Consider the following 16,771-nt stretch of genomic DNA (forward strand, 5'->3'; position numbering starts at 1 on the left):
AGAGGGGAGCAAAGCTGGTTTGGTTGGTCTGATGGGTGATACATTTCCAGACGTGTCAGAGATTCAGGATGTTCTTTGTCTGCAATCTCCCAAAGGTGGACATGACTTCTGGGAAGAGCGCAGTTTGAAGAACACAGTCAGTCATGTGCTCATCTAATGACATGCTCTCGATCTATCCAGTTGTGTGTTTCCCCCCAACGGTTTAAATACAATTCTTCATTGTTAATGGGAAGAACTGGCTTGTATACTCATTGAGGGCAGTGGTCGTTAGGCGACACATCCGGAAAAACAAAGTCAATTTTGGGAAACAGTCCAACATAAAGCACACTTCTAAAAAAATAAAGCAAAAGGAAAGTGATTATGCGGGTGCCTGTGCGTGTGTGTGTGTGTATGTGTGTGTGTGTGTGTGTGTGTGTGTGTGTGTGTGTGTGTGTGTGTGTGTGTGCGTGCAGGCGCTTGCGCGTGTCAGTCCCGGGTCAAAGTGCTAAAGGGCGCCCTACCTAGTGGTGGTACATTTGCCTCAGTAAGCCACTACACTGCTTCATCATTCTCTAAGTCCCTATACTGCCCGAGGACTGAGGGAGAGAGGAGACGATAAGCTAAATCAATGAATCACACAAAATGATTCTGCAGGAGTAAATGTTCTGAGTGAATCGTTCCAGTGGTGGACTGGGTCACAGAGGGCTATCTCAGGGACCCAATTGGTCTGGGTTATAGTGAACTGAACTAGAACGAACCGACCTGACTTGAACCCGGGAATAAGTAGGATCATGGCAGAATCTCCTGTAGGGGTGTACAAGAGGAGGGACACCATCACAGCTCTACCTCTGTACTATTCAGGACACCTGCTGAAGAAATACACTGGAGAGAAAGTAAGGAGGTAGAGAATGGTGGAGTGGGAATAAGGAATCGTAGAGAGAGAACGACAGACTGTAAGCACGAGGGAGAGAGGAGAGAATGAAAAGGATAGTGAACTTATCAAAGTTAGATTTAGAATTAGGTATGTTTACTGTATCAAGTAAAGCTGTTGGGCATGTCTCTGCTCGTATAGAGTAGTGGACTTCCTTTTGATTCTGGTTTGACAATTTCCAGGACTTCAAGAATTGTTATGGAGAGCTCCGTGGATCTACAATCTTTCTGTACACAGACCAGATGCACGACACAGTAAGAGAATAGCTGCATTCATCTAATCTCTCAGTTTTATTGTACTTGAATCAAGTATTGGAATCGATCTATGACTTGACTAATCGGATATGCAATTCCCTGTCAGTACTCAGAGAAACTGGACCTTCAGATGTTGAAGTCGATGGTGATGGATGCTCCCTATCAAAAGAACAGGTCGACCATCTACACTCTCACCCTGTCCAATGAGGAAGTGCAGCTTAAGGTAATTTATGTTACATTCAGTCATATTGCTGCCACTCCTATACATAATGTCTTACTGGCAAATAGTCATATAAAATGTGTTGCGCAATAGTGCAGCCATAACAGGCATCTGGGGCAGGAGTTATAACTGTTGATATCTGATGTAGGTGGATAACCCCAACACAGGAGAGGAGTGGAGAGGTTTCATCATGACTGTGGCCACTGTAAGTATAACACACACACACACACACACACACACTGTCACCGTTCAATACTTATTTTGACCCACACTCCTTGGAGGTAAGTATCAAGAGAGAATTTCCAGATTAAACTAAAGAGCAAGCTTGCAATTTGTTTCACTGGTGCGTGATTATAGACAGAGAGAAAAAAAATATAAACCTTAGTATTATGCATCTTTTGTGGATGATGATACTGATGATGATGATGTGCCCTGCAGAGGGAGATCCCCAGTAAGCTGCAGCTGCTCCCAGGTCAGATACTGAGGCTGGAAGAGGTTCTGTCTGAGGAGCAGAAGAGACAGGCCGCCTGTTCTCCTCTGCTTACCACCACCTATCCTATCCATCCCTCCTCCTCCCCAGGCAACACATATGACAACACCCTCAATGGAATCCCCCTGTGAGTATTGTCGTGTTTCGGTTCCTTTTTTTATATTAAAATGTATTGTTCTCTCCCCGTCTCCTCTCAGCCTCTTTTCTCCTCCTCCCTCCAGCTGTTTCTTCCCCGTGTCTCGTCAGAAGGCAGAGAAGATGTTGAAAGAGAACACAGAGTACGGCAACATCATCCTCCGTCCCTCGACCGACAACACTAACTACGCCATCACCTTGAGACAGGACAACCCCAGGTCTTGAGCTTTAACACCTTACCCCCGAAGCATGACCTTTAACCGCAGACACCAACACCCTGTAACTCCTGTTACTTACAGACCTCAAGTATTTCACCATCCACTAAACAAACCTCTATTGACAACAGCAGCCTTACCCTATAAGAAAACAGTGTATGTGGTTGAGGGAGTAGAGAGGAGACATTGTGAGTACTCTTAATACTTACCGGACTCTTTCTATCTTTCAGTGGCCCGGTGATGAAGAGCTACAAAGTGCTTTCCATAGACACAGGCTTCGTCATAGAACTAAATTCCCCGGTGAGTCCTGCTCCTCCAGCCGGACTCTCATCCTATCAGGATGGGCTAAAAACATAGCACTGATATGAAAGACGACACTCCATATAAGCTCAGTGCCTTGACAGTCTGTCAAGTTGTTTTTGTGAAATGACATGTTTGTCGTATGCCTGCCTCCAATATGAGGTAACTTCCTAATGCATCTCTGTTTCATCAGGTGACTGTCCCTTCCCTGGCGGCGGTGCTAGACCACTTCCTGATGGAGACAGAGTTCCGTCTGCAACCATACCTGGTTCCGCAGACCTATGACACCTGCATTGGTGAGAGAGCATCATAACTCAGCAAATAACTTGATTCACCACCAATGCTCCCTCAAAAACATTTCAGCACCGAGCAAATTTCAGGTCTGCTGAGCGCAAACTTGAATGTTGTGAAAATTCTGTGCATCTTCCAGGGTGTGTTCACTGTGAACACCGAGGCTGTACCCACTTTAATTTACAGTTTTAGACAGTTTTAGACAGACAACTAGGCTACTGTGGCTATTTGATCAAAATGTAGGCCTACCAGAGTGGAATACCATCAAAAAAAATGGAGAAAATGGATCCCATAACATTTTGCCATGGAAATAGTTGTTCTATCATTCCGCCTACAGTAGCATCCAATGTGTGGTGTTCAATGTAGGCCTAAATTCCATGAAACTTTTGAAAACAATATGTAGGGTTTAACATTAACCTGTTAATCCACTTTTACTTCAGACAAGGTGACTGCAAATGTTGTGTTGTTTGATGCAGACAACACACTTTACAAAATACAATGCATTATTATTCCAATACCATTATTACAGAAAATCTGACAAATTATGCTACCCTCAGGCTATTGGATATTTATCTTATTCAAGCCTGTGTCAAAATACAACACTGCCTCTTTAAGACAAAAAAGCTCTTTACCTGACTTGCTTTTCAAAGATGTCTAGAAATGTACATATTTTGTGTTCTTGTAGGAAGCAATCACTCCCCTATTGCTGACTACAAATGATCTATAACTGGGCTAAGAACTCACTAACTAGCAAGGGATATGAACAAATGTGCACGTGGTTACATGCAGCTCTCACTTTGATCTCAAAACAAGCAAATCTACTCAGAAGCGCTCATGCTGTAAACACAGTCCAGTTCAAAGTGAACGGCACAGATCCATATATGACAATGGCCTATTTGAATACAGGCCTACTGCATCTCTGATTGGTTATAGCGCACCCAGTCTGTGTAGAGTACCAGCTGAGTTGTGCCTGTCATTGCAATAGAATCCAACTCCGGTGCGTTCTGCCTACAACAAAATCTTTTGCATAGTTGGTTTTGTATAGTAAGTTTGGCATCGTTCATTTTGTTTTGGTATGTTGCATTGAAAGTGGCTATTACTGCATTGATTCGATCACAGTACAGGGCAATGTTGATTAAATAAGGGGGGAAATCTAGAAAGTTGAGTAAAGTTCAATCTCGTGCTTCTCTGCGCAGACTGATATTTCTTCTGTGCAGCTCCCCCGGGACACACACACAGCTTAAAGGGAACATTGTTCACCACTTAAGGATAAACCTATCCCGTAATGATCATATCATTTCTCCTGTATCATTCAGTGTAACTTGTGCCCATCAGAGCTGCCACCCGAAAAGCCCACTTTGCCATCCAAAACAGTCCCGAGGGCAAGAGTGGCACCGATGATCCACACACAGTCCCCGGCGGGGGACATCCCTCCCTCCTATCCCATACCCCTAATTCCAACCAAAGCCACGGAGGCAGGGAATGAATATCAGGACGCAGATGACATATCAGGTGTGTCTCAGTGTGTTTACAATCGATGTGGGTGAAGTCCCAGACTTGTACTTTAAACTTCTCTTCTGTCTGTCTCTACACTCCAGGCCCCGAACCTAAAGATCTGCATCAGGAGCTTCGCATAGCAGTACAGAGGAGGAAGGAGCAGATCTACACTGGGTCACCGTTTTTACGCCCTATACAAAAATAACACGCCCCAACAGCAGTACCGTCAAAATGTCAGAGGAAAACGCCCTCCAGTGTAGTCTAAATCCCCACGTAGCTACGTCATCTACTGTATCTAGCATGGTTTTATGTCTGACATAAATTAGTTGAGGCACTATACAAGCACGGGACTTTGTACCATCAAGTCCCAATGGCAAGGCAACATCCTGAAAATCCTCCGTGTGCCAACGCGTGAAGAACGGGCTTCAGTGAATGACATCTAATTCAAACGACTTTTTCAAATAAGCCCCACAAAAAGAGAAACTAATCAAGTTTAAACTGTAGTGATATGTAAATATCGTCTTGTTTGTATTGTTTGAATCATGCTGCCTTTTTAAAATTTTATTTTTTACAGCTCATGCTTCTCTCGAGTTGAAAATAACACAATGTTATATAGATTCTGTGTAATATCATTTTGCATAAAAATTAACACTGGCCTAGATGTCTGTGAATGGTTCATCTTTACACACACATTCAGAAATGGACTACCACACCAATGCTTCAGGGACATTGAGTAAATGTATTTTCCAAGTCACACGCAAGAGTCAACCAACATAATTCTGTTTCAAACACTATAACATCATTTTTTTCAATAATTATCTAATATAAGCATTTTTTTGTATCATAGGTCAAAGGTTAAAGGGTTTTTATCACTCAAAATAATGACAGCAGGGTTGTGAAAAAGAAAGCAAAATGCAAAGTGATGTTAACGTTTCCCTCTTCATCCATCCAAAAGTATCTGCTCTCAGAGCCTCAGTGCTAGTTTGACAACCTCTCCCCCTCTCATCTCCCCCCCTCATTCCCACTGGACAGGCGACAGCAAATATGGCAATTGCCCACAAAGCAGTTTCCACCCTATTGCTTTTACCCACCTTGCGGCCAGTACCATGTCTAACTCCCTCCATCAGTGAATACTGTACCCGTACTCTTTCAGTGCCCCATTAAGATATCAAATAAACAAATGAAAAATAAAAATAATAATAATTTAACATTGCAGGATAAAAAAAAGCAATAAATTAACACGTTTGTTCCTCAATCCTCTGCCGTCGCCGTGGCTACTTCTCTAAGAGCGAAAGCTGAAGGATCCTCTCCAGCTCCTCCGCTTCCTGCTGCCTCACCCTGTAACAGGAAACATAAGTCAATTGGCATAGAAACTGGAAGTCAATCACCTAAAATCCTTTTCCTTCCATCCTATTAATGCCCCTCTCCATGACTATGTTCAACATTTCTAGGATGGGTTCCTCTCCTCATCCTCTTGTCAGAGAACAATGGATGAACAAAGCAAGAAAACCCCTCTCTCTCTCTCACCTGTCCATTTTTTCCTGCTCCCTGCACGAGAGTTCCATGGCGATGCGTAGCTGCTCGTCAAAGCTGTTCACCGCGGAAAACGCTCCCGGCATCCGGGGCTCAGCCACTGAGCTGTAGGAGGGAGGGGAGTTGGCTCCGGGGTCCGACGGAGAGACTGACAGGGGAGATGCGGGATCTCCTTCCTCACCACCAGCCAATGAGATCGACATGGACTCCTGGATCGCCCTATCAGAGAGGTAGCGGGAGGACAGTTTAAAAAGGTAACGCTAAAGAGGGAAAGCCTTGTAATACATGATCTGACATGGACAAGGGGAAGGGGAAATGGAGGTAGGACTTCTCACCTCTCCAGCTGAGAGTCGTCCTCATACAGTGGTGACTGTATGTGCCCAGAAACAGGACGACTGTTAGTCAGAGCCTCCCATATAGTCACCTAAAGAGAGAGGCATTATTATGCATGTCTTGTACTTACTGAACTTCCATGGCAATCATCATGAAAATCTGAAGCTGATAAATATCTAAGATATGGATCAATGACTTATATTAAACAATGGATTTGCCAGCTCTAAAAACACACTTATTTCCTGTCTCACCTGGTCGCTTTCTGTCCCTGCATCCAATAGGCTCTGCTGGATGGCAAACTGCAGCAAGTTATCATCCTCATCTCTCATTGGCTCGCTGCGGCCCGCACCAAGAGTGGTGTAGTCCGGGGGTGGTTGAAAAACGGAGGGGTCCACCTCGCAGTGAAAGGGAGGGGGGGCCTGCCCTGCAAGCAGATGGACGTGGAGTTAGCGTGTGTGTGTGTGTGTATATACAGTGCCTTGCGAAAGTATTCGGCCCCCTTGAACTTTGCGACCTTTTGCCACATTTCAGGCTTCAAACATAAAGATATAAAACTGTATTTTTTTGTGAAGAATCAACAACAAGTGGGACACAATCATGAAGTGGAACAACATTTATTGGATATTTCAAACTTTAACAAATCAAAAACTGAAAAATTGGGCGTGCAAAATTATTCAGCCCCCTTAAGTTAATACTTTGTAGCACCACCTTTTGCTGCGATTACAGCTGTAAGTCGCTTGGGGTATGTATCAGTTTTGCACTTCGAGAGACTGAAATTCTTTCCCATTCCTCCTTGCAAAACAGCTCGAGCTCAGTGAGGTTGGATGGAGAGCATTTGTGAACAGCAGTTTTCAGTTCTTTCCACAGATTCTCGATTGGATTCAGGTCTGGACTTTGACTTGGCCATTCTAACACCTGGATATGTTTATTTTTGAACCATTCCATTGTAGATTTTGCTTTATGTTTTGGATCATTGTCTTGTTGGAAGACAAATCTCCGTCCCAGTCTCAGGTCTTTTGCAGACTCCATCAGGTTTTCTTCCAGAATGGTCCTGTATTTGGCTCCATCCATATTCCCATCAATTTTACCCATCTTCCCTGTCCCTGCTGAAGAAAAGCAGGCCCAAACCATGATGCTGCCACCACCATGTTTGACAGTGGGGATGGTGTGTTCAGCTGTGTTGCTTTTACGCCAAACATAACATTTTGCATTGTTGCCAAAAAGTTCAATTTTGGTTTCATCTGACCAGAGCACCTTCTTCCACATGTTTGGTGTGTCTCCCAGGTGGCTTGTGGCAAACTTTAAACGACACTTTTTATGGATATCTTTAAGAAATGGCTTTCTTCTTGCCACTCTTCCATAAAGGCCAGATTTGTGCAATATACGACTGATTGTTGTCCTATGGACAGAGTCTCCCACCTCAGCTGTAGATCTCTGCAGTTCATCCAGAGTGATCATGGGCCTCTTGGCTGCATCTCTGATCAGTCTTCTCCTTGTATGAGCTGAAAGTTTAGAGGGACGGCCAGGTCTTGGTAGATTTGCAGTGGTCTGATACTCCTTCCATTTCAATATTATCGCTTGCACAGTGCTCCTTGGGATGTTTAAAGCTTGGGAAATCTTTTTGTATCCAAATACGGCTTTAAACTTCTTCACAACAGTATCTCGGACCTGCCTGGTGTGTTCCTTGTTCTTCATGATGCTCTCTGCGCTTTTAACGGACCTCTGAGACTATCACAGTGCAGGTGCATTTATACGGAGACTTGATTACACACAGGTGGATTGTATTTATCATCATTAGTAATTTAGGTCAACATTGGATCATTCAGAGATCCTCACTGAACTTCTGGAGAGAGTTAGCTGCACTGAAAGTAAAGGGGCTGAATAATTTTGCACACCCAATTTTTCAGTTTTTGATTTGTTAAAGTTTGAAATATCCAATAAATGTCGTTCCACTTCATGATTGTGTTGTTGTTGATTCTTCACAAAAAAATACAGTTTTATATCTTTATGTTTGAAGCCTGAAATGTGGCAAAAGGTCGCAAAGTTCAAGGGGGCCGAATACTTTCGCAAGGCACTGTATGTATGTATGTATGTATGTATGTATGTATGTATGTATGTATGTATGTATGTATGTATGTATGTATGTATGTATGTATGTATGTATGTATGTATGTATGTATGTATGTATGTATGTATGTATGTATGTATGTATGTATGTATGTATGTATGTATGTATGTATGTATGTATGTATGTATGTATGTATGTATGTATGTATGTATGTATGTATGTATGTATGTATGTATGTATGTATGTATGTATGTATGTATGTATGTATGTATGTATGTATGTATGTATGTATGTATGTATGTATGTATGTATGTATGTATGTATGTATGTATGTATGTATGTATGTATGTATGTATGTATGTATGTATGTATGTATGTATGTATGTATGTATGTATGTATGTATGTATGTATGTATGTATGTATGTATGTATGTATGTATGTATGTATGTATGTATGTATGTATGTATGTATGTATGTATGTATGTATGTATGTATGTATGTATGTATGTATGTATGTATGTATGTATGTATGTATGTATGTATGTATGTATGTATGTATGTATGTATGTATGTATGTATGTATGTATGTATGTATGTATGTATGTATGTATGTATGTATGTATGTATGTATGTATGTATGTATGTATGTATGTATATGTGTGTGTGTGCGTGGTTACCAGCCTCGGGGGCCTCCTCTGGTGTGTGTACAGTGACAGAGCTGACAGGCTCATCACAGCCACACAGGTTACTGAAGGTCACTCTAGCATTCAACACATGGAACAGAGGGATCTCTGAGAGAGAAAGAAAGATGTATGGGTAAACCACTTCTCCAATCTTTTTGGCTCTATAACAAATAATAAAGAGCAAAAACATATACAGGATCAAATACAAATCTTAGAATCAACTATTAAAGACTCCCAGAACCCACTGGATTCTCCAATTACCTTGAATGAGCTTCAGGACAAAATAAAAACCCTCCAACCCAAAAAGGCATGTGGTGTTGATGGTATCCTTAATGAAATGGTCAAATATACAGACAACAAATTCCTATTGGCTATACTAAAACTCTTTAATATCAGCCTTAGCTCTGGCATCTTCCCCAATATTTGGAACCAAGGACTGATCACCCCACTCTACAAAAGTGGAGACAAATTTGACCCCAATAACTACAGTGGGATATGCATCAACAGTAACCTTGGGAAAATCCTCTGCATTATCATTAACAGCAGACTCGTACATTTCCTCAATGAAAACAATGTACTGAGCAAATGTCAAATTGGCTTTTTAAGCAAATTACTGTAAAACAGACCATGTATTCACCCTGCACACCCTAATTGACAACCAAACAAACCAAAACAAAGGCAAAGTCTTCTCATGCTTTGTTGATTTCAAAAAAGCCTTAGACTCAATTTGGCTTGAGGGTCTGCTATACAAATCGATGGAAAGTGGTGTTGGGGGGTAAAACATACGACATTATAAAATCCATGTACACAAACAAGTGTGCGGTTAAAATTGGCAAAACACACACATTTCTTCCCACAGGGCCGTGGGGTGAGACAGGGATGCATCTTAAGCCCCACCCTCTTCAACATATATATATATATATCAACGAATTGGCGCAGGCACTAGAAAAGTCTGCAGCATCCGGCCTCACCCTACTAGAATCTGAAGTCAAATGTCTACTGTTTGCTGATGATCTGGTGCTTCTGTCACCAACCAAGGAGGGCCTACAGTTGCACCTAGATATTCTGCACAGATTCTGCCAGACCTGGGCCCTGACAGTAAATCTCAGTAAGACCAAAATAATGGTTATCCAAAAAAGGTCCAGTCGCCAGGACCACAAATACAAATTCCATCGAGACACCATTGCCCTAGAGCACACAAAAAACTATACATACCTTGGCCTAAACATCAGCGCCACAGGTAACTTCCACAAAGCTGTGAACGATCTGAGAGACAAGGCAAGAAGGGCATTCTGTGCCATCAAAAGGAACATAAAATTCAACATACCAATTAGGATCTGGCTAAAAATACTTGAATGAGTCATAGAGCCCATTGCCCTTTATGGTTGTGAGGTCTGGGGTCTGCTCACCAACCAAGAATTCACAAAATGGGACAAACACCAAATTGAGACTCTGCACGCAGAATTCTGCAAAAATATCCTCTGTGTACAACGTAGAACACCAAATAATGCATGCAGAGCAGAATTAGGCCGATGCCCACTAATTATCAAAATCCAGAAAAAAGTAATTAAATTCTACAACCACCTAAAAGGAAGCGATTCCCAAACCTTCCATAACAAAGCCATCACCAACAGAGAGATGAACCTGGAGAAGAGTCCCCTAAGCAAGCTGGTCCCGGGGCTCTGTTCACAAACACAAAAACACCCCACAGAGCCCCAGGACAGCAGCACAATTAGACCCAATCAAAATCATGAGAAAACAAAAAGATAATTACTTGAAACATTGGAAAGATTTAACAAATCAGATTATCTGACCACTGTGACTGACCCAAACTTAAGGAAAGCTTTGGCTATGTACAGACTCAGTGAGCATAGCCTTGCTATTGAGAAAGGCCGTCGTAGGCAGACATGGCTCTCAAGAGAGGACAGACTATGTGCACACTGCCCACAAAATGAGGTGGAAACTGAGCTGCACTTCCTAACCTCCTGTCCAATGTATGACCATATTAGAAACATATTTCCCTCAGATTACACAGAACCACAAAGAATTTGAAAACAAACCCAATTTTGATAAACTCCCATATCTACTGGGTGAAATTCCACAGTGTGCCATCACAGCAGCAAGATTTGTGACCTGTTACCACAAGAAAAGGGCAACCAGTGAAGAACAAACACCATTGTAAATACAACCCATATGTATGCTTATTTATTAACCCTTGTGACCCTTAACCATTTGTACATCGTTAAAACACTGTATCCTCATTACATTTGTAATGTCTTTATTGTTTTGAAACTTCTGAATGTGGAATGTTTAATGTTAATTTGTATTATTTATTATCTACCTCACTTGCTTTGGCAATGTTAACACATGTTTCCCATGCCAATAAAGCCCATTGAAGCCCATGAATTGAATTGTAGAGAGAGAGATGTGAGGTGGCAAGGGTGAAGAGAACGGAAATCTTCAAACTCTCGTCACTTTGTTTCAGCCTAAATTGTAAAGCGCTTCCTTTTTCTTCTGATAGCACCTCTTCCTCTCAATGTCCTCTCTCTGGGACTGTCTGTTCCTGACCCCAGCCTAGGAGGTATGGCCTAGGGGGCAGTTTAGGTATTAAACCTCACCTATTTTGACAGGGAAGCCGGGGGGCAGGCTCAGGGTGATGAAATCACGTAGTTTGGCAAAGTGGGCGTTAGAGATGGCCATTAGGTCAATGATGGGCGTGACCTGCTCAGCCAATGACAGAGGGTGAGCCTCACTCAACCACAGATGGGCCTTAAACCTAGAGACAGAGCGCGAGAGAGACACTTGCATTAAACACGGTGGTGATATTGTGCTTGACTGTGCGTTTGCTATGGTTATCCCAGTTCTCTGTTGCCACAGCAACAGCGGTACCTCTGGACCTTGCTGGTGAGCTCCACAGGGCGTCCAATGTCTCGTTCGTTGAGTTGGAACTCTGGGTCAAAGTATTCCTCAGCTGTGATGGCTGTGGGGTTATGGGGGCTGGCATACTGACACACATTACTCTGAGAGACATGGGGAGAGACAGACACCAATGAGCACGTCCATCTGTCAGTCCATCAAAGCACCTATCCACCACATACAACTTGAGGTGATGGTGTGTCTTTGAGAAACTCACCCCATTATGAGCGGTATGCTGCTCAGCTATCCCCAGGAAGGACTGAAGAGGAGTCTTGGTGCCTGGGAGGACAGGAGGGTTAGAACCACACTGTGGGTGTATGTATACTATGAACAAATTAAACATAAGAGTGTTCTGTGTACCTTTGCTCTTGGACTTGTCCTGGTCCGACAGGTGCTCTGTTCTTGACCGAGTCACCAACTCCACATTAGTGGCACTGTATACCTGAAACAAACCAAATAAAAAAGTATTTTAAATGCCAACAAACTCTAATTTTTTTATGAAAAGCATTTTTAAAGTCCAATAGAGTCTCTGGGCTCACCTTTGCTTCGTAGCCGCTGACTGCCTCACTCTTCTCAGAGCGCCAGCCCCAAATGCCAGACTTGTTCCTGTGCAGTAAAGAGCAGGAGAAAAGCATAAGGAGAGAGACCAGGTAGGTGAGTATGTTGGCTGTGTGTGTTTGTGTGTGAAGTAGCTACCTCTTGAAGGCGGTGTGTGTGTGTTACCTCTCGAAGGCGATGTTGCGTGTGTTGAGGTGTGTGGAGACGATGGGAGAGGTGAGTCTCTGGGCAGTGTTCTCCTGGGTGGGCAGCATGGCAGCCAGGAGAGATGGGGCATCCCGCGGGGAGAGAGACAGAGGCTCGGTGTACACTACCTGCTTGTCATGGTCCACCTCCATCACCATGGCACCATTCTCTATGGAAACAACACGTTCCCATGGAGACAAAACACACATCACCATTCAACAGGTAGCTATGGAAACAACACAAACCACCATGAGGCTACTACGCATTCCAAAACAGAAATACAACAGATGAAACGCAGTGTGGAATAACTAGCCATATCACCAGTGTGTCATACCTTCGCCCTTAAAGATGTAGCTGCGACGGCCCTTGAGCCAGGTCATGTGCTCGAAGCCCAGCAGAGTGGTGTCAACCCGCAGACACGAGCCACTCTTCCACACACGGTACACATCACTGGGACACACCTTGGAGACCAGGGGTACTGAGCGAGGAAAGGAGGGGGAGATGGATGGGGAGAGGGGGACAGAGAATTTGTGGTTTTAATACCACTGCAAACATTTCAGTGCATCACAGTGACAGTAGAATTGGGAGCTAATCCTTTGTGGGGTGCTGAAACCGACCACTGGGAGAACATCGGAAACTCACCCCAACTGGTGAACTCCCATTTCATCTCCACGTAAAAATCCCGGGCCTGAAAGACGGGAGTGTGTTTCAGGTATCTGTGCAATGGTGTATCTGATTGACAGGTGTGTTACCTTTGTGTGTTTTTTGTGGATGAACTGAAGACTGCAAATTGTTTTTCTTTAGTTATTTAAACCTTTATTTACCAAGGCAAGTCAGTTAAGAACAAATTCTTATTTACAATGACGGCCTAGGAATGACGGCCTTGTTCAGGGTCAGAACGACAGATTTTTATATTTTCAGCTTGGGGATTCGATCTAGCAACCTTTCGGTGTGTTACATTTACATTTTAGTCATTTAGCAGACACTTTTATCCAGAGTGACTTACAGGAGCAATAAGGGCACCGACAGATTTTTCCCTTAGTCGGCTCGGGTATTCAAACCAGCAACCTTTCAGTTACTGGCCCCAACGCGCTTAACCGCTACCGGTCTTACCTGTCTTAGCTTGTTGAGCAGTTCTGGGATGCCAGCCAGTCTCTCTGTGGCTCGCTTGAAGTCCCTGTACTGCAGCACCAGCTGACAAAGCTCGGGGTCCCCTGTGCTCACTGCCTCCTGCAAAACTGGACATAGGGTCATTCCATTTGATTTCAATCACTTTTTGACCGCACCCCCTTTTGATTTGAACAACATTTTCCATACACACTTAGGCATGGTAGAAGTGGTCGGAAAGTAACTGTTTGTACCTAAATGCCAAAACATTCAGGAGCAAGAGGAGTTCAAAGTTGACCCATTTTGCATACCCCACAACACCATGAGACATCCAAGTCTTCATCGCTGGAAAATATTAACGGTCGAGTTTGAAATCATTTAAAAAAGGATACAAACAAGGTTATCAAACTATTTTAGAATTTATTTTAAAGCATTTAAAAAATATAAAAATGTAACCTTTAATGGGTGAACTCAGATTTTTTTCATTTTCATATATGTTGTAGCTTAGACCCTTGATTCAAGTAGCCATACCTTCAAAATCAGTTCGTTGTCACGCCTCCCTTGGAGTTGTGGAGAATTTTGTATTGGCCAAAATGGTTTGAATGGACCGCTGATTTATTGGACGTTACATTTCAACAACCCTCCCCCACATGCTTGTTGTTGCTACGTGTTCATTCCTTTTTTCAGCCCCGGTAGGACACATTTTGCAGAGTTGTTCCGTATGCTAGTTTGCAACCAGAAAACATAAGAAAACCTGGAGGAAAAAATGAATTGTTTTGCCAGAAGTGTGCCCTATGCACAAAATCGGCATATATCGACATATTTTGAATAGGTTTTAAAATAAGCGATTTCCCAGCCACTCTCGTGCACTGTCCCCAGTGGAGGAGCTATAGGAGGACAGGCTCATCGTAATGGCTGGAATGGTATGCAATGGAACAGTATCAAACACATGGAAACCATGTTTGACTCTGTTCCATTAATTCCATTCCAACCATTAATGAGTCCGTCCTCCTTTAGCTCATTACACCAGCTCCATCCAAGCAAGGCATTTGATTGGTTTGACGTGTTGCGAGGTGTCACTGATTTACAGCGGGCTCCAACCCCTATTTAGCAAATTTTCTACCATGGACTTCACCAGGCTTCACATTTAGGGAAGCTTGGTTTTTGATGAGGCTATTAAGAATCTTATCTACATAATCTGTGGTGTTTGTGTTGTGCCCGCCCTCGGTTAAAACAGCCCATTTTAACTCATAGAAGTATATTTCATAGAATGGACTTACAGTATCCCTTCAGACCACTGCAATGTAGCTGGTACACCATTCAAATGTTAATTGAATCTACGTTTTAAGCACCAATTACTTACACAAAGATGGATGCTGGTCCACCTACAGTCGTATGTCATCTTAAATGGGAATATCTGTTCTATTATCTATATTTCAATAGGTTTCCTATGGAAGACCGACTATTTAAAACTGATATTCTAATTCGAGACCTCCAACGATCTTTGTGGTACCATAGACTTCAAGGAGAGTAGGGCAGCTAAACACCCTTTGAGAACCTTGATCTCCTGAATGTTGTCAGAAAGTGACTTTTTGGACCTGAATGCCCACTTCTACCATGGGCAAATATAAATATGTATGGAAAGTTTTGCGGTCAGCACACCTTTTGGTTTGAACTGAAATGGAACGACCCCACAGACACACGATATTAACCCAGATAGCTATCCTTCAAAACAAACAGACTGCAATATAAATGACTCTGCTTTGTTTATGGAGAACACTATTCTTCCCAGTCATTCCCCAGTTTATACACTCACTAGTCCAACTCTGCGAGTTGCAGTGCGTCGGGTCTGCGCAGTGTCGGAGCAGCACACGGGTTGATTCAAGGTGGCCCAGACACACCGCCAGCTCTAGCGGGGTGCGCCCCCGCGCATCTAAACGCTCCACATTCTCCTGTGGAAAAACAGCCCTGGTGGGTCATGAAAGCCGGGCACGCCTCTCAGCGGTGCGGCAGCTGTTAAAATCAAAACATTAATGGCTGAAAAAGAAAAGAAACTGATGTTGCTACCTCCCGCCCCGTTGACCTACCTCGTTTTGCTGTAGTTCCCGTTCAAGCTCAATGTATTGGTTGTTCCAAACCAGAAAATGTAAAGGAAACGCCTCTTGAGCCATTGTTTTTCTATAGCTAACTGCTAGCAAGCTAATGATGTTACCTAGCAACTTGCTGGTCAGCTGTCAGTGTTTCCAGTTACAGCAAACTTGTGATTTACTGCGGGAAGAAACGTGGAAGTACACGTGCACTAAAGAAAAAAACGCAAGCTAGCGATATTTTACGGGATAAAACGGGTAACTAGCAACGTAGCTAACGCAATTAGCGAGAAGCTATGAGTATTACCGTTTGAAATACATGGCTAGCTAGCTCTCTTCTACCCGTTAGTCAGGTAAGCTTGCTAACTGGCTAAAATCATGACACTACTTGGCTAAAATCATGACAGTTCTTATTTTCCATTCCAGCTAGCTGGCTGACATCGCACGCCTGACCATGTCAACCACTAGTCTCGCAATGCCGGTTGTAACAAACGAGGGACTCAAGTTCTGACGATATGTTAGTTAGCTAACGAGCAACTCCTATCATCACCCTCTCGCTTTCGCAATGTTTTTTTTATTTTTATCCTGTGCTGTCAAAATAAGAACAATATACGGCCTATTTGGATTTCACATCCAGGTCACTCGAGTCGATGATACATCCGATGATATCAATGCGTATTTTCGGTGTTCATTCCAATCACAATATTCCAGGGAACAACAAAACCCTATTACAAACAGTCTAGTATTGTTAACAAAAACAGACCGCGGCATCTGCGACAAAATGCACCCCAGTTTGTATTATTTATTTTTCGCGTCGCTTCAGCTCCAGGTTATGGCTAGCAGTTGGAGGGAAGGGCGGAATGCATATTGCCATACAATCGAAGGGGTACACAACTGCACTATCCCACTTTTACACCAGCTGCTTAGTAGTGTGGTGGTGGGGCCATGGTGAGAATCTCTTAACCTAATAAAAGTAGGGATTACATG

General features: G+C 43.1%; 2 protein-coding genes across 3 annotated transcripts; one reads left to right on the forward strand and one right to left on the reverse strand.

The window, feature by feature from the left end:
- Window positions 1-473: 473 nt before the first annotated feature.
- On the forward strand, window positions 474-4,974 carry LOC110505027 (signal-transducing adaptor protein 1). 2 transcript variants are annotated; one of them, XM_021583964.3, is made up of 10 exons: window positions 474-872; window positions 1,093-1,164; window positions 1,271-1,387; window positions 1,533-1,589; window positions 1,823-2,001; window positions 2,096-2,227; window positions 2,455-2,524; window positions 2,718-2,820; window positions 4,151-4,327; window positions 4,414-4,974. In XM_021583964.3, exons 1-10 carry the CDS (start codon window positions 771-773, stop codon window positions 4,515-4,517), a joined length of 1,113 nt encoding a protein of 370 aa, XP_021439639.1. In that variant the 5' UTR covers window positions 474-770; the 3' UTR covers window positions 4,518-4,974. The 2 variants fall into 2 exon arrangements, with proteins under 2 accessions (XP_021439639.1, XP_021439640.1); XM_021583965.3 differs by having other exon boundaries at window positions 512-1,000.
- A 57-nt stretch (window positions 4,975-5,031) lies between these two features.
- On the reverse strand, window positions 5,032-16,629 carry LOC110505026 (ankyrin repeat domain-containing protein 13D). The gene is made up of 16 exons (XM_021583963.3): window positions 15,785-16,629; window positions 15,514-15,649; window positions 13,704-13,828; window positions 13,233-13,278; window positions 12,925-13,068; window positions 12,570-12,759; window positions 12,386-12,452; window positions 12,207-12,288; window positions 12,064-12,125; window positions 11,820-11,950; window positions 11,549-11,706; window positions 8,925-9,038; window positions 6,430-6,602; window positions 6,181-6,269; window positions 5,840-6,064; window positions 5,032-5,650 (listed from the first exon to the last, which is right to left on the reverse strand). Exons 1-16 carry the CDS (start codon window positions 15,866-15,868, stop codon window positions 5,587-5,589), a joined length of 1,890 nt encoding a protein of 629 aa, XP_021439638.3. The 5' UTR covers window positions 15,869-16,629; the 3' UTR covers window positions 5,032-5,586.
- Between the last annotated feature and the right edge of the window lie 142 nt (window positions 16,630-16,771).

This window comes from Oncorhynchus mykiss, chromosome 25, assembly GCF_057628025.1.
Source record: "Oncorhynchus mykiss isolate SJ-2025 chromosome 25, ASM5762802v1, whole genome shotgun sequence".
Taxonomy (NCBI): domain Eukaryota; kingdom Metazoa; phylum Chordata; class Actinopteri; order Salmoniformes; family Salmonidae; genus Oncorhynchus; species Oncorhynchus mykiss.

Excerpts from the sequence above, each read along its gene's own strand:
- LOC110505027 (XM_021583964.3), top strand. The coding sequence starts at position 771 with ATGGCAGAATCTCCTGTAGGGGTGTACAAGAGGAGGGACACCATCACA. Across the intron at positions 1,590-1,822 it reads TCATCATGACTGTGGCCACT|AGGGAGATCCCCAGTAAGCT; the intron begins GTAAGTATAACA and ends TGTGCCCTGCAG. Across the intron at positions 2,228-2,454 it reads TTGAGACAGGACAACCCCAG|TGGCCCGGTGATGAAGAGCT; the intron begins GTCTTGAGCTTT and ends TCTATCTTTCAG.
- LOC110505026 (XM_021583963.3), bottom strand. The coding sequence starts at position 15,868 with ATGGCTCAAGAGGCGTTTCCTTTACATTTTCTGGTTTGGAACAACCAA. Across the intron at positions 6,603-8,924 it reads AGAGGAGGCCCCCGAGGCTG|GGCAGGCCCCCCCTCCCTTT; the intron begins GTAACCACGCAC and ends ATCTGCTTGCAG. Across the intron at positions 5,651-5,839 it reads GAGCAGGAAAAAATGGACAG|GGTGAGGCAGCAGGAAGCGG; the intron begins GTGAGAGAGAGA and ends TTCCTGTTACAG.